Consider the following 26,596-nt stretch of genomic DNA (forward strand, 5'->3'; position numbering starts at 1 on the left):
TGACAAAAAATTCTAAAGTTTTTGCATAGTCCAGTTTGTCTATTCTTCCTCCCGTCTCTCCTGGATTTATTCCTGTGTTTTCCCCTGAGAATTTTATAGTTTTGGCTCTTACCTTTGGGTCTCTTCATTCATCTTGAGTTAATTTTTGTATATGGTGTAAGGTAGATATCCAGCTTCATTCTTTTGCATGTGGATATCCAGTTGTTACACCACCATTTCCCCCCACTGAATGGTATTTATACCCTTGTTGAAAATCAGTGGACCATAAATGCATTGGTTTCTCTCTGGACTCTGAACACTGTTCCATTGATCTGTATGTCCACCCTTGCGGCAGTATCACAACCGTGATTATTGTAGCGTTGTGGCAAATTCTGAAATTGGGAAATGTGAGTACTCCAGCCTCCAACTCTTTTTTTTTTTTTTTTTTTTTTTTTGAGGTTTTGGCTATCCAGGATCCTTCGAATTTCCACATGAATTTTAAAATCAGTTTTGTCAGTTTCTACAAAGAAGCCAGCTGGCATTTTGATAGGGATTTTTTTAGTATGTCAATTTTTTTTTTATTTTTTAGATTTTTTTTAGGTGTCAATATCTTAACAGTATTAATTCAATTTATGAACAGGAGATATTTTTCCATTTATTTAGATCTTTAGTTTCTTCCAAAAATGTTTTTAGTTTCTATTTTTTTTAGTTTTTATTTAAATTCCAGTTAGTTAACATATAGTGTAATACTAGTCAGGTGTACAACTCAGTGATTCAACACTTCCCTACAAGATCCAGTGCTCATCACAAGTGCGCTCCTTAATTCATCCCCCCCACTCACCTCTCCTCTTGTAACCATCAGTTTGTTCTCTATAGTTTCTTGGTTTGCCCCCTCTCTCTTTTTTCCCTTTGCTCATTTGTTTTGCCTTTTTTTAAAAGATTGATTTATTTGAGAGAGAGCATACGCACATGCACAAACCAGGGGAGGGGCAGAGAGAGAGGGAGAATCCCAGGCTGACTCTCCACTGAGCACAGAGCCCCTCGTGGGAATGATCCCAAGACCCCAAGATCATAACCTGAGCAGAGATCAAGAATTGGACGCTTAGGGGCGCCTGGGTGGCACAGCGGTTAAAGCGTCTGCCTTCGGCTCAGGGCGTGATCCCGGCGTTCCGGGTTCGAGCCCCACGTCAGGCTCCTCCTCTATGAGCCTGCTTCTTCCTCTCCCACTCCCCCTGCTTGTGTTCCCTCTCTCACTGGCTGTCTCTATCTCTGTCAAATAAATAAATAAAAAATCTTTAAAAAAAAAAAAAAAAGAATTGGACGCTTAACTGACTGAGCCACACAGGTGCCCATGTTTTGTTTTTTATTTATTTCTTTTTTAGTGATTTTTTGTATTTATTTGAGAGAGAGAGAGCACGAGATGGGGGAGGGTCAGATGGAAAAGCAGACTTCCCGCTGAGCAGGAGCTCAACATGGGACTTGATCCTAGGACTCCAGGATCATGACCTGAGCTGAAGGCAGACACTTAACCAACTGAGTCACCCAGGTGCCCTGCTGTTTTGCTTTTTAAATTCCACATATGAGTGAAATCATATGGTATTTATCTTTCTCCGAAGACATATTTCACTTAGCATAATACTCCCTAGCTCCACCCGTTTCATTGCAAAATGATGAGACTTCATTCTTTTTTATGACTAAGTAATATTCCATTGTGTATATATACTACATCTTTATCCATTCTCAGTGGACTTGGGCTGTTTCAATAATTTGGTTATTGTAGATAATGCAGCTGTAAACATTGGAGTGCATGTATCCCTTTGAATTAGTATTTTTGTATTCTTTGGGTAAATATCTAGTAGTGCAATTGCTGGATCATAGCGTAGTTCTGTTATTAAATTTTCGAGGAATCTCCATACTGTTCTCCAGAGTAGCTGCACCAGTTTGCACTCACACCAGCAGTGTAAAGAATTTCCCTTTCTCCATATCCTTACCAACACCTGTTCTTACGTTGTTGATTTTAGCCATTCTGACAGGTATAAGGTGATAATTCATTGTAGTTTTGATTTGTATTTCCCCAGTAATCAGTGACGTTGAGCATCTTTTCATGCATCAGTTGACCATATGTAATGTCGTCTTTGGAAAAATTTCTGCCCATTTTTTAACTGGATTATTCATTTTTTGGGTGTTGAGTTTTATAATTTCTCTATAGATTTTGGTTACTAACCCTTTATCAGATATGTCATTGGCATGTATCTTCTCCATTTAGGAGGCTGTCTTTTTGTTGATTGCTTCCTTTGCTGTGCAGAAGCTTTTTATGTTGATGAAGTCCCACTAGTTTATTTTTGCTTTTTTTCCCTCGGGAGACATATCTAGAAAGATATGTCAAAGAGGTTACTGCCTGTGTTCTCCTCTAGGATTTTTATGATTTCAGGTCTCACATTTAGGTCTTTAATCCATTTTGAATTAATTTTTGTGTTTGGTGTAAGAGAGTAGCCCAGTTTCATTCTTTTGCTTGCGGCTGCCCAGTTTTCTCAACATCATTTGTTGAAGAGACTTTTCCCCGTTAGATAGACTTTCCTGCTTTGTCAAGGATTAACTATAGTGTTGTAGGTTTATTTCTCAGTTTTCTATTCTATTCCATTAATCTAGGTGTCTGTTTTGTACCATTCCGTTTTGATCACTACAGCTCTGTAATATAACTTGAAGTTGAGAATTGTGATACCTCCAGCTTTGCTTTTCTTTTTCAAGGTATTTTTAGTTTGTAGGGTACAGATTTACACATCTGTTAAATTTGTACCTAAGTATTTCATTCTCCTGATACAATTTTAAATGAAATTGAGAAAACACTTTAATTTTCAGAAAATTTATTATTGGTGTATGTAAGTACAACTACTTCTCATCTATTGATCTCATATCCTGCATATTTGCTAAACTCATTTCTTCCAGTAGGTTTTTAGTGGACTCCTTAGGATTTTCTATAGGCAAGACCATGTAATCTACAAATCGTTTTCTTTCCGATCTGAATCCTTTTTTTTTTTTTTTCTTGTCTAATTGTCCTAAGTAGAAGAACCTCCGGTACAATACTTAATAGAAGTGGCAAGAGTGGTCATCCTTATCTTGTTCTCTCTCTTAGAAGGAAAGCCTTTCACCACTAAGTATAATGTTGGTTGTAGGTTTTTCATAGATGCCGCTTGTCAGGTAGAAGAATTTTCCTTTAAGTTTGTTGAGAATCTTTAATCATGAAAGGGTTTTGTCAAATACCTTTTTTGATCTATTGAGATATAACATGTTTTTGTCCTTAATTAATACAGAGTAGTGTATTATTTTTAAGATGCTAACCTTGTGTTCTTGAGGTAAATCCTACTTGGTCGTGGTATATATGTTTTATATGTTGCTGGATTCAATTTGTTCATATTTTGTTGAAGATTTTTGCATCTGTATTCATAAAGGGTATTATTAGTCTGTAGTTTTCTTGTGATGCCTTTGCCTGGTTTTGGTATCAGGGTAATAAGCATATAAATGGATAAAAGTTAGTACATACTAGTAATTGTTAATCATTAGTTACCAAAATCTTAGATCTATCAAACCAATAACTGTAAACCATTTAATTAATAAGTTAGGCATCACACGCACATGCTATCTTCAAATATAACATTCTTTTTTTTTTATTGAAGTACAATTAACTATACAGTGTTATATCAGTTTTCGGTGTACAACATGATTCAGTAATTCTGTACGTTACTCAGTGCTCATCGAGATAAGTGTATAGTTGATCCTCTTTCTCTATTTCACCCCAGCCCTCTGGAAACCACCAGTTCTCTGTATTTAAAAGTCTATTTATTTGTCTTTTTTTTTCTTTGTTTCTTAAACTCCACATGCATGAACTCATGGTATTTGTCTTTCTCTGATTGACTTATTTCACGTAGCATTACATCCTCTAGGTCCATCCATGTTGTTGCAAATAGCAAGATCTTGTTCTTTTTTATAGCAGATTAATACTCCATTATATATTTACTACATTGTCTCATTTGTAAAAATTTGGGCTTCTTGATGGAATTTAAAGTTTTTCATAAAGCTAACAATATGTGTAAACCTGAACTGTTATGAATTTGAAAGTTTGTAATCTCTGAATTGTTAAAAATACATTCCGCTTGATTTTTCCAAGATCCCAGTTGATCATCCTTCCTCTTCCTATTTTTTGAAACTAGTTTCTCTAAAGGCACTTAATCTGTATACCAGCCCCAGACCTCGAAGGAACCACAGATGTATTTACCATCCCATCGGGATATCAGGTCTATATCAAGTCAGACAGAATTCTCCATGTACCTTACATAGAACTTTACTCTGGTCTTGCTTGGACCCAGTTCTGTTTCCCAACCAACAGAGTTTTTGCCATAATCGTTTTATAGGCTGGTAAATGGAGGTGAGACCTCCGAAATTAGAGAAATCAATAAACCCGAAGTGATGATAAGGAGAATAAAAATCAAGGATTTAAAGTTGGAAATTGTTTCAAAGAAAGAAATCCATAAAATTGAGTCAGTATATAGAACATATTATATATAGCAAATATGGATGGAAAGGGGAGTGGACAGCCTGAGAGAGGTGACTTCAAAGAAGATCCCAAAGTTTCTGGTCTATGGTGATAGTGATAGCTTTGACAAGGAAGCAGGCTGGGAAAGTGAGCCTGGTGAGTGGGTAGGTAGAGATTTTAGTTTTTGACATGGAATCACAAAATCCTAGACCTGGAGAGATTTAAGTGATCTGGCTCAACTCCTCAATTTTGGTGGTGACTGTCACTTCAGCAAGCCAGTGGTGTAGCTGAAGTACTGTTAACTGTAAAGTTCTGAGTATAAGAAATGCTCCTGCTGTTCAAAAGGGGCAATAATCAAAGACATATTAGCATTAGCCGAGACTTTTCTTTGACATAATTAAAAGAGAAACCTTCTAATTGGAAAAGAATAGCTTTTTCCCTCTGTAATTTGGTGTTAACTTGGCCCACGGGTACTCCTGTTGTGCACAGCGTCTTTGAGCTCCATCAGCATGAATCTCCCTGAGTTCTGCCTTGTTGTAAGTCCAGTTCTGAGTCACTCTTCAGATGCTTATTGAGTTCCAGCAACTTGTAAAGCACTGAACTAACTAGATGCAGTGGGTAGCACAAAGAAATATGAGACTTGGTCCCAACCACAAGTAGATTATAACCTAATTAGATACTACATAAATAGATAACATATCCTATTAGTAGTGTAATATTACCTGAATAAACAGGCACTAATGCTTAAATATCAACCGAGAGATTACAGTGAGTCTGAGTGGTCAGAGAATGCTTCACAGAGGAGGGATTGGTCCTGCCTTGAAGTTCCTGGATCTTGAAGAAGCAGTGAAGAGTGAGGAGCTCATATTAAGCAGGAGGAATGGATTGAGCAAATGTGGGAAACTATGAGCTAACTGGATTAGCACATTCCTAAATTCTTCTTGATACCTAAACAGTGGAATCCAAACTTGTTAGCCTGGCCTTTAAAGCTCATTAAAAATCTTTCCCTCACCACTCCAGCTAGAGTGGTCAAGTTGTTATCCTTTATATACATGCCAACCCTTTTTGTAGTTTCTTGTCTGTTGCTCTCTACCTGTTTATTTCTTGCCACATCTGATGTGATGAAATCCTAGACCACCCATCTCTTCTCTGATTACTCGCTGCTGTGAGACTTCATAATCCTTATAACTTGTATAATTCATATTACTTTGAACTGTTTGCCACTTTATGAACTCTTCTGTCTCCTTGGCTAACTCCATTTTTCTCTTGATCCCTAAATGCTCATGTATCTCAAAGACGTAGAAAGAGCACTTTCTATGGAATCATACCCTTCCCTTGTGTGATATTAGTGAAAAGCAGAAGGGCCAGAAGCTCTCTCAACTAACTAGTTGGTTGATGACTGGTTAGATGTTTTTGAAATCAGAGCATTTCGGTGTTTTCATTTGTAAAATAAGAGAGTTGAATTAGGCTTCTCTTCCCCTGGTTTTGACTTTACGTTTTTCTGATATAAACTATTCCTATTCTTAGAAGTAGAAGGTCATAAAGAAGAAGGGGGATGGCGCAGGGCAGGTTGGGGGGTTACAAACCTGCCATCCAGAGGACACACTTTATATTATGATGAATATTTTTTAACTCATAAACATATATATATATATATATTCATTTAGGGACTTCAGAATGTGATACTTTCCATCTCTAAAATTTTGATTCTTTCCTTGCCACTAAAGAAATCAATATAGTGTCTTTTTAGAAAGTCAAGATAAATGATGGTACTACGCTTTGGTATTTGACCCACAAGTCAGAGTAATTTAAATATATCACCAAAGAGTTCCCCTCTGTGATACTGAGCGATTACATTTAGAAGGATGCATTGGGTCCTTTAGGCCATATAAAGCCTGATGATTCCAGATTATCTTAAAGCAGAAGCTTGGTTCCAATGTATATACTCTGGACTGAAATAAGAATACGGTTCAACCCCGTGAAACTTAAATATTTATTTCTTGAAAATTCCCTTTGCTAGAGGATTTGTTGTCTTCTCCATACATTTGTTAGAGACAGAGGTCCTGAGCCCAAAAGTCTTTTCTGAAGGTAGAACATAATTCATGGAATGGAAAGGGTGGGAACTTTAAAATTATTGCTGGGGTCTGTATGGAAGTTAGATACTTTTTATAACAAAGTTATTGAATTATTAACTAAAAATTACTTGATTAAAGTTGGATAATTAACCTCTGATATGTAATTAAAGAAATAGAAAAAGTAGGCAGGTTTGTTTTTTGGAGGGGTTGGTTTGTGTTTTTGTTTTTGTTTTTGTTTTTTTTGGATAGCTGCCATCTCTAATCAGTCAACAATTCAGAGTTTTAGGTTTCTTCATGTTACACCAGCAGACATTCTGGGGTTTGTTGTGGGTTTTGTTTTGTTTACTACTTTTTAAGGGAATTTCCAAAAAGAGAAAATTATTTGTAATTTTCCTAAGAAGATTAAATTGACTTGGAAACAGTAGTCTGGGGTTAGAGGGAACAGTAGTTGGGGCTCTCCAGATAAAAAATGGTAATTTTTCAAATGCCTAAGATAATAGAGTTTCCATAAACTCATTAAAAACTTGAAATCTGATACCTACAGAGTGACGCTGGTCATTGTTCTTTAGGTCTGTCTGAGCAGTCTGGGTTGGAATATTTTGTACCCTTATTCTGAAAAGGCAGTTCAGGGGCGCCTGGGTGGCACAGCGGTTAAGCGTCTGCCTTCGGCTCAGGGCGTGATCCCGGCGTTATGGGATCGAGCCCCACGTCAGGCTCCTCCGCTGTGAGCCTGCTTCTTCCTCTCCTACTCCCCCTGCTTGTGTTTGCTCTCTCGCTGGCTGTCTCTATCTCTGTCAAATAAATAAATAAAATCTTTAGAAAAAAAAAAAAAAAAGAAAAGAAAAGGCAGTTCACTTGGCAGCAGCTTTGGCATTTCTTGGCTCAGAGGAGTTTCACAATTGTAGCCATAAAAATCAATTAATAAATTACATGCTCAGAAGAAACCTATAATCTATGGGTACTGTCCAGTTGCGGTGAAGTAATACACCTTTTGAAGTGGAAATGACCACTAAGCACGCGGCGTGGAGCTTCAGAGTGCCAGTTCCCTACTATTGGCCTTAACTCAGGTATTCACAGGTAGAAGCCATTTCTCTTACCAACAGAGAATTTATGAATTAGGCTAGCTACCTAGAAGTTTCAACCCATAGCTCACAAGTTACTAAAATTCCCTCATGAAAGTTTTTAACTCGAGAGGGATTTCACTGATAGGTAGTAAGAGTTGGCCCCTTTAGTCTTTCGTCTTCTACCTTGCACGCACTAAGGCATGTTAAGCAACATCACTAAACTTTTCTTTTTAATTCTTTCATGCCATTTTCTCTCTTCTAAATAGTATTTCTTTTAATCTGAAGGGGAAATAGTCTCTTTCCTGGTATTAGTTTTAAAGCTTCAAAATTACAAGGAACTGTCATTATGATTTCTATATTGGCTTATTTGAGTGGTGGATTTTTTCCCATCTTAAAAACAAAAGTTGCTAGTCTTGTCTCGTTCTCTCCACACAGAACATTTCTTCCTACACACTACACTATTAAATAATTCTTCCTAAAACTTGGCTTTTGTCATGTTCAAGACTTATTTCATATTTGTTTATTCATTCTCCAAATGTTTATTTAGTGACTGATCTGAGCCAGGCCATGCCCAGCTCAACTCCTCCAAGCAGCTGTGTATGCTGTTTATAACCTGCCTTCCTCTCACTTATCCAGTATCTAGTTGTCTGTCCTCAGTTGCCAGTCTTTGCTTTATACCTCGTATTTTGCCATGCTTTTCTGAAGCACATCCTTCCCTTCGAGTGCCCCCTTTTTTTTTTTTAACATTTATTTATTTTAGAACGAGTGAGCGTGGTGGCGGTGGGGGGCAAGGGGAGAGGGAGAGAGAGTCTTAAGCAAACTCCACACTGAGCAGGGAACCCAGTGCGGGGTTCCATCTCACAACCCTGAGATTAGGACCTGAACCGAAACCAGGAGTCCAAGGCTTAACCAGCTGTGCCACCCAGGTGTCCTTTCAAGTGCTCTTATAAAAAGATTTGATAAGTTATTTATTATATAGTTGAATTTAACCATTATTTTGCCTCTCAAAAGGCTTTTACATTTTGACTTTTCCTGTAAATGTGAACAAGAAACTATCTTTGAAAGAATTCAGAGCTTTGTGCACGTGCGGAGGTATTGGAGAGTCAGAGCGCCCCCTGCTGGTTCCTTTGAAATCGCACTAAATGAACGGCCCTCCACCTTCGCCGCCCACCTTCATACTGTCTGTGCTCCTTCCCACCTCCGTAGCTGTGCAGCTGTCATTCCTCCTGCCACTGAACCATCTGTACCTCTTTCCCTCAGTGTTCAGCTCAAACTGTCCTACGTCTTTTCTAAAGGTTTTTCCGTGTCGTCTTTTGTTCATTTCCCTTCTATTGTATATGGTCACCATCACTGAGATTGTCCCTTAATTGTCCTTTGTTTCAATTAGCTTGTTTCTTTTCCCCCATCTCTAGTTTAATCTTCAAGAACACTGATCCTGTCATCTTAACGTTCTGTTTAGATGTTACCTAGCAAAGAGACCCAGTTGGCATTGAGTGAATACCTAAACAGAAATGAGAACATGCCTGGCCCATATATTTATATTGTATTTAGCAGCATTTTGTAAAACGAATTTATTATTCAGTGGATGATGGAAACGTGTCATATTTAAGGGCATTGTTAAAATTTGTTGAAATTTTTTAAAAGAGAAAAAGTAAGCAATCTTTTTTTCTTTAAGTGCTACTATATGAAGAAAATTTAGATTTTTACTTCTTAACAGGTGGTTTGTTCTGGATGCAGAAACCAGAGATCTAGTTTCTATCCACACAGATGGGAATGAACAGCTCTCTGTGATGCGCTACTCAGTAGGTAGGTGTATTTACCCCCATCCTGGCATTCGCAGCATTTCTCTGTCATTGCATATTTTTATATTTTTACTTCCACTAAAGCTGACTACTTTTTTCTTTACTCTCTAAACTTGTTAACTATTGAGTATGTTTCCCCCAGCATCAGATTAAATTCTGTTGCAGGAAACTGCAGAAGATCTTCTAAAGTTAAACAACATTCTAAATCATCAAAGAAATTTAGAATGAACTGTTACAACTGCATTTGCAATTGAAAGCAGAATACAGTACAATCAAATCCCATTTTGGGGAGAATTACACACACTTAGAATTTTGAATAGGTTTTAGGCTGAATGTTACATCTATTTAGCAATCTTTTTTTATATGTAAGAAAATATAAAATATAGTAATATTCAAAATACACACTATTATAGGCTGTTCAAGTTTTTTAAAATCTAGTTGCATTACTGGCTACATAGTAATGGATGGTTTTGTTAATTAGATAAAATACTCAGCAACTCATAAAAATTTGATAAATTCATTTAGCCTTCTTTGAATAATTCTTTATACTTTATTCAAAATGTTAATTATGTTTCCATAATATTCCCATTCCCTTTTCCCATTTTTAATATGGTTTTGATTCATATCATTCTTCCCTGGAGTTGGTATGAGTGACATTTGCTTATATTTGAACATATGTTGCAGTAGTTGTTGAATCAGTGTGGAATCCAAGTATCTTTTTGATTGCTTCTAAGTTGTTTAAAAGGAAGCACAGAATACTATTCTCTGAGTCGAACATGGAAGGAAGAGTATTTGCTCAGGCTATAAGCCTGGCAAGTTATCTTAAAGCAGAAAAGGTTTTCTGTTTGGCTTGGCTTTTTTTAGTGCTGTACTAGCAAATTACTACAAACATAGCAATTAAAATCCAAAGATCAGTTGGACTTTATCAACCATCTGTTACCTGGTAAGAACAATAGGAGAGAGACCATAAAAGAAGAGAACATAGTCCCTTCCCGAGTTGGAGAGGTTGTATGTGCTCAGCTGAAATGAGCAATTGAACACTCAGCTTAGGAGTACTGTGTACTTAGACCCATAAGAGCAGGTTAACTTCCCTGGAACCAGTTTGTAGCTAACTAGAAGGGGATGAGCCTCGAGTCCAAGACCTGTGAGTTTCTCCAAGAAATGACTGCACTAGATGGCCATGTTTTTCAGGTGTGCTTAGTGATGGAAGGATTCATTCATCAAATACCAAATAACAGTTAAATTAGTGAGATTTAACAACATTTGTAAAATAGCATTCATTTAGTACAGGTCCAATAAAATAGCAGCAGATCTGTCAGATTATTTCTCTAGTTAACACTTTTTCCTGTCTCATTCTAGATGGCACCCTCCTGGCCGTAGGATCTCATGACAACTTTATTTACCTCTATGTAGTCTCAGAAAATGGAAGAAAATATAGCAGACATGGAAAGTGCACTGTAAGTAGTTGAAGTAAAATAAGTTAAGCTGTAAAATTGTTGGAAATTTTTATTTGTGGTAAGTTAAATTTTTACATTGATGTATCCATTGTTTTCTATCCTTAACTCCTTTAAACTTTAATCTCTTTGAAAACAGATTACTTAACAGCAGACTATTGCAGTTCCCTGTGTACTTTAGAAATGTTTCTTCTTTTGATGGGAGTTTAATATGTTTCTGACTAGATTTAAGGCAGTTTCTTAAATAAAATCTGTTTCCATAGGAAACCCTTAGAATAACACTTTTTGAAAATGGAGTGAGTCAGAAATGAAAGGGTATCTCACTTTTAATCCCAGTGTCCCACATTCCTGTCCACCCCCAACACTCTGCAATTTCCTGTATCACCTCTTTTACCGCTAAAAGTAAAATAATTTATATGGAGATCAGTCTGCATTAAGAGAGTTAACAGAAGCATATTTCCTTTAATTTGTTGTTCTGATTGACTTTGTTATCATTGTAAGGTAGACTTGATTCACTTCTGTAGCCTTTCTGAGTACCTACCTTATGGCAGGCATTCTGCTAACTTGAGAAATGTTCTGGACACCAGGAATATATGTAAGATTTATTCCTTGTCCTCAAAAAGTATACATCTGAGCTTAGGGCAGGACAAGAAAGGCAGGCAATGTAGCATAGTGGTTCAGAGCACCGACTTGGGATCAGACTGCCTGGATTCGAATTCTTATTTCACCACTTACAAGCTAGTGTGACCTTTAAGTCTCTGTTTCAGTTGTCTCATCTATAAAGTGAAGATAACAGCAGTTTCTACTTCACTGGATTAAAATAAATTAATGTGTATAAAATACTTCGGTGCTTGGCAAATAATAGGTATTCAATGTTTGTGTTAACAATTATTTTTATAGAAAATGAGGTAACTTGGTGTGTACATCAGGAAAGGATTAGAAAATTACTTGATGAATTGGTGGGTAGTGGCAGCACAGATCACAAAATAGTTTTAGGGGGGATAAATAAAAGAATTAGTTTTTAGAAGCATATCCATAAGCAAAACCCAGGCCATGTACTATTCAAAGAAGAGACTTGTTGATTTACTTCGTGTGCGTGCACACATGTATTTTGTACCATAGGCTAAAACCAGCCTATAAACTGATCTACAAGCAACATCAAACTTTTAGAATTTATCCAAAATAATTTTTTTGCCTTGATAACAATTATGAATCATTACCCATTAATTTATTGAAATCTCTTTTAATCAATTTATTACCATAATATTTGTGATATGGAATAGTACAGTAATGCCTCATTGCTGTAACCACACGAGCAAATGAAATGTTCCACTGAAAGGAATTTTCAGGTTACTAAAGTTTACCTACCAGGCACCAAGTTTTTCTTAATTTTTTACCTCAGCCTTTTAAAAAAGTTCATGCCTTAATAAACACAGTATGTCAATTACAATTCAATCTTGTGGAATCCTATAAAATTTTACAGGTAGCCCTGTAGCACACACTTGGCTCAGCTCTTATTTTACTGATTGGAGACTGACTTTCCGACAAGATAAAGGACTTGTCCTTGGTCACACCTTGTGGTGGCAAATCCAGGGCCTGAACCCTCTTCTCTTAGTAGAGCAGGCTTTCCAGTGTAACGTTAATGCCTCCGATTTTTCAGTATGTATCTCACTGTCCTGTGCTCTTACAGTACACCTGGTCCAAAAAGGAAACAGCAGTGTGTGACACCGGATAATGAGAATGACCTTGGAAGTGTTGCGAAATGGCAAGCTTATCAATTGCCTGAGACTTGGCCTTCTCCAGTTAGGCAGCTTTTATCTTTAAAGCATTTGGAAGTATTATTTTGAGATATCCTTAGGAACTGTTAAAGTTGATAGTACTGTTTGAGACTATAATGAAAGGCTCAGCTACTCTGCTTTTCTAATTATCTAATGTTCTGTGCTTCGCTTCCAGCTGTCACTTCTCCTTGCTGTCTGCTTCCACCAGCTGGTCTTACAGTTTCATGTTAACTGCTTTTATCTGTTGTCTGCTAGGGTAGAGGACAGACAGAACGGCGCTAATGCTGGTTTTGCTGCTTACTAGATTGAGACTTTAGGCAAGTTAATTAACTTCTTTGAGTTTTAATTTTATTATCTTAAAATTGGACATTATAACAGTTCCTACTATATAGGATTGTTGTAAAGATTAGGAACTATTCTCAGAGTTGCAAATACAAATGCTGTTTTCTATTTTATTTCCAATATTTTCCTAGTACTAGTCAATATTTAAGTAACCACCATAGCTGCAGAAGCATATTTAGAACTTTAGAGAATGTCCCTTTATTAAATTAACCAAGCAGTTGGAGCCTGTCCCTCTTCGTGGCATCGTTTTATGTGCAAACGTCAGTTGAGAAGATGACTGGTACCCAAGAACACAAACGAGCACTTCCTGGTAGAGGGCAGCTCGCATGCCTCATCAGTGGCATGCTTGACAAGGTTGTTACAGGCCAAGGCCTTGCTCAGTCATAAGCTAAGAAACAAAACAAGTTCCATTTTAGAGACATGGACTTACATCATGCAAGTTCTCCAAAGCTGTTTTATAAAATACCAGTTTCTAAAACCTGTAACTGGTAAGGGACTGAAGCCTACTTTCTTCTGGCCATTAAGGTTTTCTCTCTATAAGCAAGCCTCAGGAAACCAGCTTAGAATCAGAATGCTAGCTTATTCATTTAAAGTAAGGTATATAAATGCCAAGGGGACAGGACATGCCCATCTTCCAGCCAGTACTTCCCTTCCGGCAGAAATATGCATGCGAAACCAGAGCATAATCAGGAGGTGAGCAAGCTTGGCACCTGCATCCCCAAGCAGGTCCGTAGCTGCCACTGGAACTGGTCCCTCTACCCTAGACATTAGGTGGGAACTATCCACATTTGCCTCTGGACTCATTGCTGACCACCCACCTAAATAACACTTTCCTGGGACAGATTCATACATGCAGTCAGGTTGTACTCTGTCCTTGCTGGGCTTGCACCTATGATGACTCTTGTTTCTTGGCCGTTTTCTGCTTTGACTTATTCTATGTTGATTGTAAAGTTTAACTCTCAGAGGTTCCTGGGGAACTTCACTGCACTTTCCATAAACACACAGAACTGGCTCTTCCATTCATTGAATTGACTTGCTGTTAGGGAGCAGCCTCAAACACCCCAAGTGTGTTTACTACACACGGCTGGTCCCAGACTTCTCTTTGAAGGAACCCCAGTGATCTTCCAAGAAGTAATCTGTTCCTCATGAGCCTGACCTCTCTGGGCAGGCTGAGGGATGGAGAGGAAGAGAGAATGGAGTCATCCCTCTATGATGTTTGTCTGTGACAGCCTTTGACTTTCTCGTCTGTGACCTGTCTCTGCCCTCTCACTTCCCACGTTTGCCGCTGGGAGCACACTGTCTTCCGGCTGCCCGGGGGCTCTCCGCATTCCCTCCAGCACACGCCCCAAGCCTCCTTTACCGGATCTGTGGCATTTTCTGCCTCTCAATTAGACCATCTAATTCAGAATAACCTTTTTTCTTCTACTTCGCACGAAAACATCCATCTTCTTAGTGTTTAGTACCCATTAGAAAAAGTGGTTTGATTAAACTGTAGGATTCAGGGGGTCATGGTTGTATCATGTATTGACTATGTTGTAAGCAGTTTGATTTCTTATTTTTGAGAGCGCGAGCCTGCGTGCACATGCGTGCAGTCAGTGGGGCGGGGAGGGGGGCGCGGGCAGAGGGGGGGAGAATCTCACGTGGACTCCATGCTGAGCGTAGAGTGGGGTTGATCCCATGACAGAGATCATGACCCAGAGTCCACGCCTGACTGACTGAGCCACGCAGGCACTTCCAAGCAGTTTGATACTGTAACTGCTGCTATAGGAAAGTTCCTTGAAAAGGCTTTGGATTCAGGAGCTCTTTTTAACTTGTCTCCTGCAAATCCCTGAGGTTGGGGCTGGGCTGGGCTGGTATGGGTACGGTTTTCTTTGCTTTGCATATTGGGCTTCTCTTGTAAGATTTAATATGTAAGATTTTATAGCTAAAACGAATTTGAAGACTACCAGTTGGTTATCTGAAATATCCTTGAGTAACATGAGTTGAGGATTGTGAAGTTTTGTAGTCTCGCTTTCCATACAGTGTTTCTTTACCTCAGCTTTTCCTGTGCTATTTTGAAAATGTACTGAAAAAGTCCTTAGTTACTTGTAAATTCCTTTTCTTAAAACGCTGCTTTGAAATAACTTTCTGCTCATCTTCAGTGTTAGAGAAATGAGTAAAAAGATCAGCATGATTTCAGTGCTGTGCTCTGACCTGGGCTTAAACTCTGGCTCCACCGGTTCTTTATTATGTGACCTCAGAAAAGTTATGTAAGCTCTCTCTGCCTCCTGGACTTGCTCATCTGCTAAGTGGGCGTCCTCACACAGGCTGCTGGGAGATGGAGAGTTGACCGCGTACGCCCTGTGCGTAGAACGTTCTCTGCTCGGTGTCGGGTGCCAGCAGCAGCAGCAGCATTGTTCTCAGGAACTAGATGAGCCCTGGGCTGTACTTAGGAGTGTTTTTCAGCATTTATTACAAATCTGCGAAAGTTGAAGAAGAGTTTTCTAATTATGGATAATTGTGTATTTTCCTTGAAAGAGTTTAAGTGTTCTGATTGACCTAACGTTTCTACTCTACTTGCAGTAGGATTAAGATGATTTTATTCTACACCTGAGTCCCAGCATACTGGCTTTCTGTTTGACTCAAATTCCTGTGTTCCTTTTAACACTGCTGCTCTGAGATGGTGGCACAGGAAATGAAGTATATTGAAGTTGGAGGGAGTCAGGTACTGTTACAGAGTCTGTTAGGATCGGAAAGAAGTGCTGGTAAAAGTTGTTTTTGCCAGGATTTTGGTAATTGAAAATATACATCAAAAAGAGAATAAAAAAGTCTTAAACTGTCTGCTTAGAAATTCTCCAAGAAACTAATCCATAAAACTAATCCAGTATTTCAGTAAGGCATAGGATTCAGGGTTACTATAACAGGATATACGCAGTACCTGGTGACTTATAAAAAATGAGGGATGTGTTCGCATTTAAGCAGAAGTCACCAGGGACTCAAAATGTTTCTTTCTTTATATTGTCATTCTCTGGTCATCAGATCCTAGTTCCAGGAGGAAAGGATCGGACCAAGGGGAAAGGTACTGCTCCTTCTCAGTCTGTTCTCTTGAAGTTTCCCTGGAAGCCCCACTCAGTGATTTCTGCCACCTCTAGCTGCAGAAGAGATTGGGAAACCGGTGTTTCAGCCGGGCATTTAACAGAAGGGGGCGGAATGTGGATTGAATAGGCAGCTATGGGGGGCGCCTGGGTTGCACAGTCGTTAAGCGTCTGCCTTCGGCTCAGGGCGTGATCCCAGCGTTCTGGGATCGAGTCCCACATCAGGCTCCTCCGCTGGGAGCCTGCTTCTTCCTCTCCCACTCTCCCTGCTTGTGTTCCCTCTCTCGCTGGCTGTCTCTGTTAAATAAAATAGAATAGAATAGAATAGAATAGAATAGATAAAATAAAATAAATAAAGGCAGCTATGCAGTACTCTGAAGAATAGCTTTCCCTCGGGGCACCTGGCTGGCTCAGTTGGAAGAGCATGCAACTCTTGACCTCTGGGTTGTTGAGTTCAAGGCCCCACATGGCGTGTAGAGATTACTTAAATAAAAAAACATATATATATATGTTTTTTTTTTTTTAAGAATAGCTTTCCCTTGAACCAGCAAGAGCACATCAGAAACATGATTGGCTGGGGGGTGAGGGGTGGGCCTGGATGCCTCAGTGGGTTAAGCATCTGCCTTCCCCTTGGTCATGATCTTAGGGTCCTGGAATCGAGGGGAAGCCCCGAGTCTGGCTCCCTGCTCAGTGGGGAACCTGCTTCTCCCTCTGCCTCGCCCTCCCCCTGCTTCTGCGCTTGCTCTCGCTCTCAAATAATTAATTAAAAAAAGAAATGTGATGGGGGAGGGAATCCTGTTCTCAATAGCAACAGAAACTAGATGTTTTGAGACTAGACCTAGCAAATCACAGGAATCATGGCTGGGGGAAAAAAACTGAAAAAATAAGAGACATAATGTGTTTCTAAATCTAAAGACTTGATAAAAATATCTGTTCTCTACAAATTCCTCTCTAAATTTGATGCAGTCTTAAATTTTCAACGTTGATAAAATGGTTCTAAAGTTCATCTGAAATTTTCCACATCCCACAAAACTATCACAGTTGGCTAGAGATAGGCAGACAGACTGACTGGACAGAGGAGTCCAGAAACAGATCTGTTTATATGGAAATCTACTAGATAATAACAAGTATTTCAAATCAGTAGAGTACGAGTGGACTGTTCTCTACCTGCGTTTTCCAGCACTGCTCTAGATGGGGGGTCACTCCCGAATACCTACTTCGGGAAAAGGTTAGATCCCTAACTCCAGGCCTTGGCACTTGTTTAAAAAAACTCCTCATGTAATTTTAATATATAATCAGGGTTGCGAACCCCTGATGTAGATGATCCTCCAGTTGACAAAGATTTAGCTAAAATACTTTTTTCAGAGTAAAATTTTTGGGCTCCATCACTTGTGATTATTACTAAGATTATTTAATAAAAACAGTAATGAAAGTGCCAACTTAGAGTACTTTACTGTTTCTTTTCAAGGAAGTATACTAGATTTTGCTCCCAATTGTCTCTGTGCCCTTGGGGTGGAGTTTGAGGCTCCATAGCCTGTGAGTTGGGCAGGGCAAGGACACTCCAGGGTGGTGTCTGGGAAGGTAACATGATAGACCCCAAATAGTTAATCTTTCGTTTGCTTATTTATTGGAATCCATACCAGGGAAAAAATACTTCGTTTTTCCGGTATGAATTGGTAACTTCCCCAAGGTCTTTCCTATATTGGGTACTTTTGCTACTCAGGAGTCCTTTTTGAGAATACTTGATAACTGATTTACCTTCTAAATATGTTCTGTGTCCAATACAGATGGAACTACAGGAGTATTACGTATACACACAGTGCTTTTAATGCTCTTCTAAATAATGTTATTAAAGCCTTTTCAGAGTCCCAGATGATATTTTTAAATATTTCTCCATTAGTGTGAATGCTTCTTGGAGGACTGCACTTTGCCTGATTAATCTGGTAAAATCCTCATGCATGTAGCCAGCAGTTTTCTTATCTGAGAGGCATGGCTTCTAACGCCAGAGCCAGGCATCATCAGACTCATGTGTACCATGAAAAGGATTTGTGTGAACCTTATCCTCCTGCCAGATTCAGAAAATATCCAGTAACCCATATGTGTCTTTCTGGCTTTGAAACTCGATTTCTTGTGAAGTTGGTAGGTCTCCATTGTGCCTAGCAAGTGATTCCCAACCTGTTTTCCAGTGTACCTCCTAATCTCTGGTGATTTCAGGAGCTTCACAGTTCTCAAATTCACAGCATTTAAATGTATTTAAATGTATAAATATATTTGCCATACAGCACTGTGGGGGAGATTATAGCTCCAGAGAGGTGTCGTTAGACTTCAGAAGGGTAATGGAATAATTAGAATACTTTGTGTGGATCATTAAAAACTGCACCTAAGGTACTTTGAATTTTTTAATTAAAAAAATGTGTGCAGTAAACTAGTATATCGGAAAGTAAATAGAAATTAAGTATGCCTTACCACAGACTGTAGGAGATAAAAGTGCCTTTGAGTCTCATTGTGCACATTAAGACCTCTGCGATATTTTTTTTATTTTATTTTATTTATTTGACAGAGAGAGGGGCAGCGAGAGAGGGAACACAAGCAGGGGGAGTGGGAGAGGAAGAAGCAGGCTCCCGGCAGAGGAGCCCAATGCCCGATGCGGGGCTCAATCCCAGGACCCTGGGATCACGCCCTGAGCCGAAGGCAGACGCTTAACGACTGAGCCACCCAGGCGCCCCACGTGTGATTTATCTTAGAAATTATCAGATGCTTACATAGAAAGGCAACAAAATACAGCATTTAGTTTTTTGTCTTAATTCCCACAGTGTTAGTAAAAACTAGAGCAGAAAAAGATCATGTCTCCTGTTTAAGTGGTCATACTGGATTCAGCTGCTCTGACGGAGTACATGTTGGGGGACTTTTCCCCAGAAATATTCTTTGGAGAGAAGAGTTTTTCTAGGAGACCTCCACGTGCACATGTATCTGTGCCGTATTTCCCAGCCTCTGGGGTAGACCCTGGATGCTAAGCAGCAGCCCAGGAAAACTACTCTCTGTGACCAGCCCCAAACCCTTACTTCATTCTCGAAAACGAAGTCCCTCTAAAGGAGACACCAGTGACTTGAAAAAAGGCCCGAGGGTAGGTGATCTGTGAGGTGTCCTAAAGGCACAAGTCTATGAGACTCCTCTTCCGTGGAAGTCTGACACAGGTGGTAGGTGCTTGTTGCTGCTGTCTAGGTGGACAGACCAGCAGGATACTCCCAAGTTCCAGGTGCTTAATGTTTCCACTGTGGTGAGCTCTCTTTCGTTCCAGAATTGTTTTGTTTTTGTTTTAAGATTTTATTTATTTCAGAGAGAGAACACGAGAGCAGGGGGAGGAACAGAGGTAGAGGGAGCTGAGCACAGAGCCCGATGGAGGGCTCAGTCCCGTGACTCTGAGATCATGACCTGAGCCAAAATCAAGAGTCAAGATGCTTAACCTACTGAGCCACCAAGGCGCCCCTCCCCCCACCCCGTTCCAGAGTTCTTCTAGAACTCTTCATGTATAACTTGGCATCTTTGCATACCTGCATCTTTGGTTCCCGGCAAGATAGGGTGAAAAAAAACTAAAGACCTGTGAGCCCTGGTCCGTTCTAGAGGCTGTGATACTCCTCTGTATACATTAGGAATTCCAGATGAATGGCCATTCAGAAAACCTATTGGCTACTATTTATTATTCAAAACGCTAAGTGCTTTCTAATAGTTGATCTCTTGTTCCCTAGGGACATTCCAGCTATATCACACACCTTGACTGGTCCCCAGACAACAAGTATATAATGTCTAACTCAGGAGACTATGAGATATTGTACTGTAAGTATGAACGATCACATGCCGCTGAGACGCGTGGGTCAGGGGCGTGGGTGAACAGGCTGTGCAGAATCTGAGTTGTGCAGAGAGCGCAGGCTGCCTCTCTGACTTGACAAAACATGTGTTACTCTGAGCTAAGGAATGAGAATCGCAAATGTGGTTCACTTCCCCAAGAAAGTAACGAATTAACTTATGTATGTGGACATGTCGTCCTAAGAAATTACTCAGGGAGATTGCTGCTCTAATATGGCTTTGTAGTTAATGTTAAAAGGAACACTTGGTTTTCCTTTTTAAATGTGTCTTAACATTTTTCAGTGTATGGATTATAAATACAAGTAAACATGGCTAGTCTGAATCAAGATACACTTTAAAATACATTTGTACACAGGCACTATGATTATACTTCCTGTTTCTAAATTTAAAGGGGACATTCCAAGTGGCTGCAAACTAATCAGGAATCGATCAGATTGTAAGGACACCGATTGGACAACATATACCTGCGTACTAGGCTTTCAAGTCTTTGGTAAGAACATGACACCTGATGGGAAAAGATGGTTTGTGGGGTTCTTACAATAATTACTTGTTTAAATTTCTAAATGAAAGAGAGTCTGCATGTGTTCTTCAGTGCTATCACTATTAATGCCAGATTCAGAGAAATTAAGTGTATTAGGATCGAACCAATGTGAAGTTCTCTGCAGAATCCAGCAGATTTTTGGTCCTCAGTAAGTACGAACGACACTTGAAAGAAATATACATAATAGCAGACTGCCTTCCCATTTTTTTCCTTCAAGTGAAAACAAGTATTTTAATTTGTAAAGGCATTTCAAAAATAGCTTTATTGAGCATACTACATAATTCACCTACTTAAAAAGTACAACACAGTGGTTTCAGAACTGTAGTGTGGCCATCATCACTAATTTGAGAACATTTTCATCACCCTAATAAATCACCTACCCAATTAGCAGTCACTCCCCACCCCTCCCTCCCTCTGCACCCACCAGCCACTAATCTACTTTCTTTCTCTAATAACCTGCTTATTCTGGACTTTCATGTAAAAAGGTTTTCAAGACTCATCCACGCCGTACCATGTGCCAGCGCTATCAGCTGACCGGCACTGGGGTGGTTTCTGCTTTTCCACAGGTATAAATAATGCTGCTGGGCACAAGCGTGTGCAAGTTTTTGTATAGACAGGTTTTCATTTCCCTTGAAATATACCTAGGAGTGGAATTCCAGAGTCCAGTGGTAACCCTGTGTTTAACCTTTCGAAGAACTGCCAGCCTGTTTTCCAAAGTGGCTGCACCATTTATATTCCCACCAGTGACGTATGGGGGTTCCGTTTCCCACATCCTTGTCAGCAGTTCTTACGCTCTCACATGTGAATGTCCAGGTGTCCCAGCACCATTTGTTGAAATAGAAAGGCATTTTCAGTAGACATTATTTAAAATTCGGGAATCATTCCTAATCTGAGGTTTTAGATATTTCTCAGTCTTTCCTGTGGCAGTTTTCTAAGCCTTTCCCAGTCTGGGGATATCCTTCTGAAAAAGTTACAAGACAAATGGAAAAGTTAAGATAATAAAGCCTTGTCTGCAAAGAACTAAAAAGAGATGTTCTACTCAGTAGTTTGGATGTGAGGGGGGACATCAATACTTAAAGCAGTGTCCAGAATATTAATACTTTCCATTTAACAACATCTCTGCCTTCTGACAGTGGGGCTCTCTCCTCCAGTCTGATCGTAGATCAGAACAGTTCTCTATGCTGTGTACATTAGAAAAATAATCCATTATAGGTCCCTGTGCTAAACACAACTGCTATAGAGATGGAGGAGAGTACTGGGCTATGAAGAAATTAAAAAGAAAATAACTCTGACTCGCCCGTATACAATTTCATTATTCTGGGTGAAACTGAAACAATAGCTAATAACTGCCGGTAATATTTACTTAAGAGAGGTCAGTTAAAAAGTGTTTTGACTTGTTTTAGCGAATTTACCAAAAACTTCTTTGTTCTCTGGAATAGCACTGAACCACAGGAGGCTAGCATCTCAGCCCTTCTGTATTCCATAATTTCCATCTGGTCTTAATCGGGTTTTGTGCTAATTACGTTGAACATGATCACAGTGCCTCATAATGATTCAGAATAATTAAATTTGTTATATCCCTCGACATAAATAATAGTTCGATGAAAATTCTGTGGGATAGCATGGTAGACTAGTGGATGGCCTATGCATTTCCATTAAGGTAAGAGAGAATCTTGGATGTGCCTGCCTGAAGAGAACAGCAAAGAGTGTGTACGTTTTACATAGCTTCCCCAGAGTCTACTTTGAAGAACGAGAGCTGTAGCTTTGTTTTTCTGCAGCTTGCTCTACAAATAACAGAATTTCCCCTCCCAACTAGAAACTTTAAAAAGGAAGAGCTTATTTGCTGAGGTGAATTAAGCCAAAACTATTTGTTAGCGCCACCTGCTGGTTACTAGTGAGTACTTTTGTATCTTTAAATTTTCCATCTTGAGGCTATTTTCACTGAATTTTATTAGATTTGGGGTAAAACTTCATCCTTTGAAGTGTTGAGCCACTAAGAAATTTGTAAGGGAAATGTCGGCAGCGAAGTTTGAACACAAATGAAAATAAATAAGATTCTAAAATAAACCCATGTGGCATCACAGTTATATTTTAGACTAATTTTTCTACACCTGTGTTTCCATATCAAAGGCGTCTGGCCAGAAGGATCCGACGGGACTGATATCAATGCACTGGTGCGATCCCACAACAGGAAGGTGATCGCTGTTGCTGATGACTTTTGCAAAGTTCATCTGTTTCAGTATCCCTGCTCCAAAGCAAAGGTAAAATTAATTTAATAAAAACTAGTGTTGTAGGGCCTTTTGTCTGGGGGTATTTGTGTGTGGATGATGAGATGTGTAGAGTTACTCCTCACTGCCTGGGAAGCTGTGGGGCCCGGCGGGGGGCCCAGCGCCACCCATAAGCATCCAGGCCAGCACTGCTCGTTTACTCCTTCACCATTAAGGTCAAGAAGAAGACTGTTACAGGAGACAGCAATGTTTTATTCATGTCGGTTTATCAGTAATTTTTTTTTAGCAGATATTTAAATGTCTCCTGAACCTACGAAGATATTTTGTTATACATACAATCAATATTACAAAGCTCCTGGAGTCATTTCCTAAATCACCTCCAGTCCTGCCTGCCTAGTACACTCTCCCCTGGCCGTCTCAGCAGAATAGTTACTAAGCTCTGACAAGTATACAAAACTGACATCCAGAAGAGACTATTTATTACGTTGTTTTTTTAAATACATGGTCTGACTGTATGGGTGTATGTCCAATTACTCTGTTTTGTTTCTCCCATAGAAATAGGTATTAAAAGGAAATTACTGCTAGCTCCGTTCCTCAGATTTGCTGACTCCGGCTGTGATTTGAATTATCTCCCTTACCTAGTCGCTTCCATTGCTGTAAGCAGGCAGGTAGAGAATGAGTTTAATTTTCTGTCTGATTTGTTTCTTCCAGGCTCCCAGTCACAAGTACAGTGCCCACAGCAGCCATGTCACCAATGTCAGTTTTACTCACAATGACAGTCACCTGATTTCAACCGGTGGAAAAGACATGAGCATCATTCAGTGGAAACTTGTAGAAAAGTTATCTTTGCCTCCAAATGAGAGTGTAGCTGATGGTACTCTAACCAAAGCCCCCATCTCTTCTATCGAAAGTGTCATGCAGTCTGATACTCCCACACCACCTCCTTCCCAGCCCTTAAATGAGACAGCTGAAGAAGAAAGCAGAATAAGCAATTCTCCCACACTTCTGGAGAACAGCCTGGAACAGAGTATGGAGCCCAGTGAGGACCACATCGAGGAGCAGAGTGAAGGGGGCAGTGAAGACCTCGGTGAGCCTATGTATGAGGAGCCATCCAATGAGATAAGCAAGGAGCAGAGTGAAGCCCCTCTTAGTGAGGACCAGCAAGACCCCTCACCCCTGTCTTAACACCAGGACTTCAGTGAGACTCTCTCTCCTCCTTCAGCTGCATGGGATCTTGTGACAGAGTTCAGGTAACAGGCCGGGGAGTGATGGAGATCACTCTGGGTGGAGAGCTGGGTTTCCACACGATGTTTTCAGTAGTCTTACCTGCAGTCTCTCAAGTGCGGCCGACCTGAAGGTTCGGTTTGGTGTGTGTTGAAAATTAACCAAACTTTCAATAGCAGGAAAGACTGAAACATTCTCAGAAATTACCGTGTATGTAAGTGGTATGATGTAAATACTGGAAACAAAAAACAGCAGTTGTATGGATTTAGAATCTGAACAAGTTTTCTTCAGGAACAACCCGAGGCATCACAAACACTGTTACTCATCTACTGGCTGAGACTGTGCTTTTTTTTTTTTTTTCCCCTGACGCAGAAAAATCAGAAGAAAACACCACCACCACCCCCCAATGCTGTCTTACTGAGCTATCCTCCCACCTCAAATGTCTAGTGGAAATTTTTTAGTTAAAAACTTCAGTATTGCCACGTGCAGTGGCGTTGCCTTGAGTCCCAGCACCGGTCCCTTCCACGACCGCTAGATGTCCAGATGTGCTAGTCCGCTGTCTGGTGCTGCCTTTTCTAGGTCGTCTGAGGAACAGTCCCTTCGTTTCTTGTGTGCAAATCTGTTTTAGAACTAAGAAAGCAGTGGTTTGTTAAAGAGCTTTTAATGTATATTAAACCATTAATACTCAGAAATAATGGATTCCTCCAAGGATTCCTTTATTGGCCGAAACATTTTTCAATGTTTGGCATTCAAGTGAATGGAAGAAGAAAAACCGCATGCCTATAAAACTAAACTGTAAGAATTACTTGGCTAATTTTAGCTTAGCCTTCTTCATAATTTGTTCCTTTGATAACAGGAGAAATATACAGTAAGTTTGAATTGGTGCTTGAAATTCATTGGTTTAATTTTTATACAGATTATATTGAGGGATAAGACTCTGAAAATTACAAATTCTTTTTTATAAGTATGAATAACAGTCACAGTAATTTTTTTATAAATTGCATACTTAACAGACTTGCTATATATGGTAATTTTTCTCTGGTAGAGTTGCTGTAAGCCTTGCAGTTCTGATGTGGCTGTCCTCTGCTATTTGGGGCAATGCATGTATTATGCATTGGATAGTTTTTTGTCAGATGACTGTTTTTCTTAAGTACGTTTCCTACTATAATTACTGACAAATACGCATTTCCTATATGTTTGTTTGTTTATACATTGATTATAAAAAAAACTTTGTTGTGATTTATTTTTTAACTTGCTGAATTTTTTTTTGTTAGATCATGTTTAGAAACTTTGAATGAGTTCAGAAGTCTTAAGTATGCAAGTGTTTACGTGATTGTGCCATTCCAAAGTGCATCAGAACTGTCATTCCCTTCTAGTATCTTCTCAGGAGTAATACAAATCAGGTATCTCATCATCATTTGGTAATTAATGTACAAACTCCAGTGAACTCCCAAGGACACTCACATTTATATTCACATGCTGTATGTAAGGGTGTGGGTATGTGTGAAGGGGTGAGTGTAGACACTCTGTTCGTGTGTATCTATATAGGAAGATATACGCCACATTGAAAATACTCAGTGTATATCTCTATGTGTATAGGTATATGTCCATGTATATCTCTTTCCTTTTGTTTACAGTTCAAAAAAAACCTCAAAGTAGTTCTCTTCAAAAGAAGAGCTATAGCTTCCAAGCAATCCATCATCTTTTTTCAGTATGTTCTATACATAATTATCAGGCATATGTACTTGCCTGTTAGCAGTGTAATTAAATCATCAGGGCAGCATGTGCTATTCCCTGCGAGAAAAATACTGAGATGAACAAGTAGTTCCAGAAGAAAAAGCATTTCTCTAAGTACCTGGGCGCTACAGCTCTCCATGATAAGCAGGGAGTTTATGCGGGGACACCAGTCACCTTTGGGGTTGCTGTGTACAATGAGATTTATAATCGTGATACTTGGGTGGTAGTTTCAAAAGACACTACTAACGCGCAGAAAGCGTTCCGGCTCTAGCGCTGGCAACTACTGTTTAATGGTCAATTAAATCTGTGATAATGGTTGCAAGTGGGTGGGATTATGAAATTGTAGATGTTTTTAGAAAAACTTGTGAATGAAAATGAATCCAAGTGTTTCATGTGAAGATGTTGAGCCATTTCTATCATGCATTCCTGTCTCATGGCAGAAAATTTTGAAGATTATAAAATAAAATGATCAAAATGTTCCAGGTGTTTTTGACTCTTACTTCATTTATACTGCTCGTTTCCACGACTGTCCAGTTATCAATCAGCTGGCTGCCGCTGGGGAGCCCCCCGTTCTGGTCGGAATGAGCTCCACCTCATAATGTTCGAGGAAATGACTTCTGATGTGTGCTTCCACTTACTAGGGGAATAGCTTCATTTTAATGTCATGTCTACACTTTTTCTCTAATGTTTAACATTGGATAATCCTGGCGATCCTGGTTACCTGCCTGACCGACTCCTGTCGCTGCCTCCGCGCTGTCCGCCTTTGTGAGGTCCTGTCCCTCAGCAGGGCCCCGCACGCCCGGCTTCCTCCGTCTCTCCCGCGGTGCATAGGGACACAGCCTCTGCGCCACAACCATAAATGGGCTGCTACGAATTTTTCTTTCTGAAAAATCAGTTTGGGAG

At 39.6% G+C, this 26,596-nt stretch overlaps 1 protein-coding gene and 1 long non-coding RNA gene across 6 annotated transcripts in view; one reads left to right on the forward strand and one right to left on the reverse strand.

Annotated features, from left to right (window-relative positions):
• The window catches only part of EML4 (EMAP like 4), a 152,328-nt gene extending 126,156 nt beyond the window's left edge, over nucleotides 1-26,172 (forward strand). For all 4 annotated transcript variants that reach the window (XM_008700190.2, XM_008700192.2, XM_040623146.1 and 1 more), the window contains 6 exons: nucleotides 9,367-9,455; nucleotides 10,811-10,908; nucleotides 19,846-19,933; nucleotides 20,355-20,453; nucleotides 22,635-22,765; nucleotides 23,444-26,172. In XM_008700190.2, coding sequence (XP_008698412.1) covers nucleotides 9,367-9,455; nucleotides 10,811-10,908; nucleotides 19,846-19,933; nucleotides 20,355-20,453; nucleotides 22,635-22,765; nucleotides 23,444-23,917 — 979 coding nt within the window. In that variant the 3' untranslated portion in view covers nucleotides 23,918-26,172. The remainder of the gene's footprint in view (nucleotides 1-9,366; nucleotides 9,456-10,810; nucleotides 10,909-19,845; nucleotides 19,934-20,354; nucleotides 20,454-22,634; nucleotides 22,766-23,443) is intronic.
• Nucleotides 20,748-23,446, reverse strand: LOC103671543. 2 transcript variants are annotated; one of them, XR_570938.2, is made up of 3 exons: nucleotides 23,371-23,446; nucleotides 22,616-22,749; nucleotides 20,748-21,465 (listed from the first exon to the last, which is right to left on the reverse strand). It is a non-coding gene; the product is annotated as an uncharacterized LOC103671543 (long non-coding RNA). The 2 variants fall into 2 exon arrangements; XR_005832829.1 differs by having other exon boundaries at nucleotides 20,748-22,749.
• Nucleotides 26,173-26,596: the final 424 nt, after the last annotated feature.

The sequence above is a fragment of the Ursus maritimus genome, unplaced genomic scaffold, assembly GCF_017311325.1.
Source record: "Ursus maritimus isolate PB19 unplaced genomic scaffold, ASM1731132v1 scaffold_6, whole genome shotgun sequence".
NCBI classification, from domain to species: domain Eukaryota; kingdom Metazoa; phylum Chordata; class Mammalia; order Carnivora; family Ursidae; genus Ursus; species Ursus maritimus.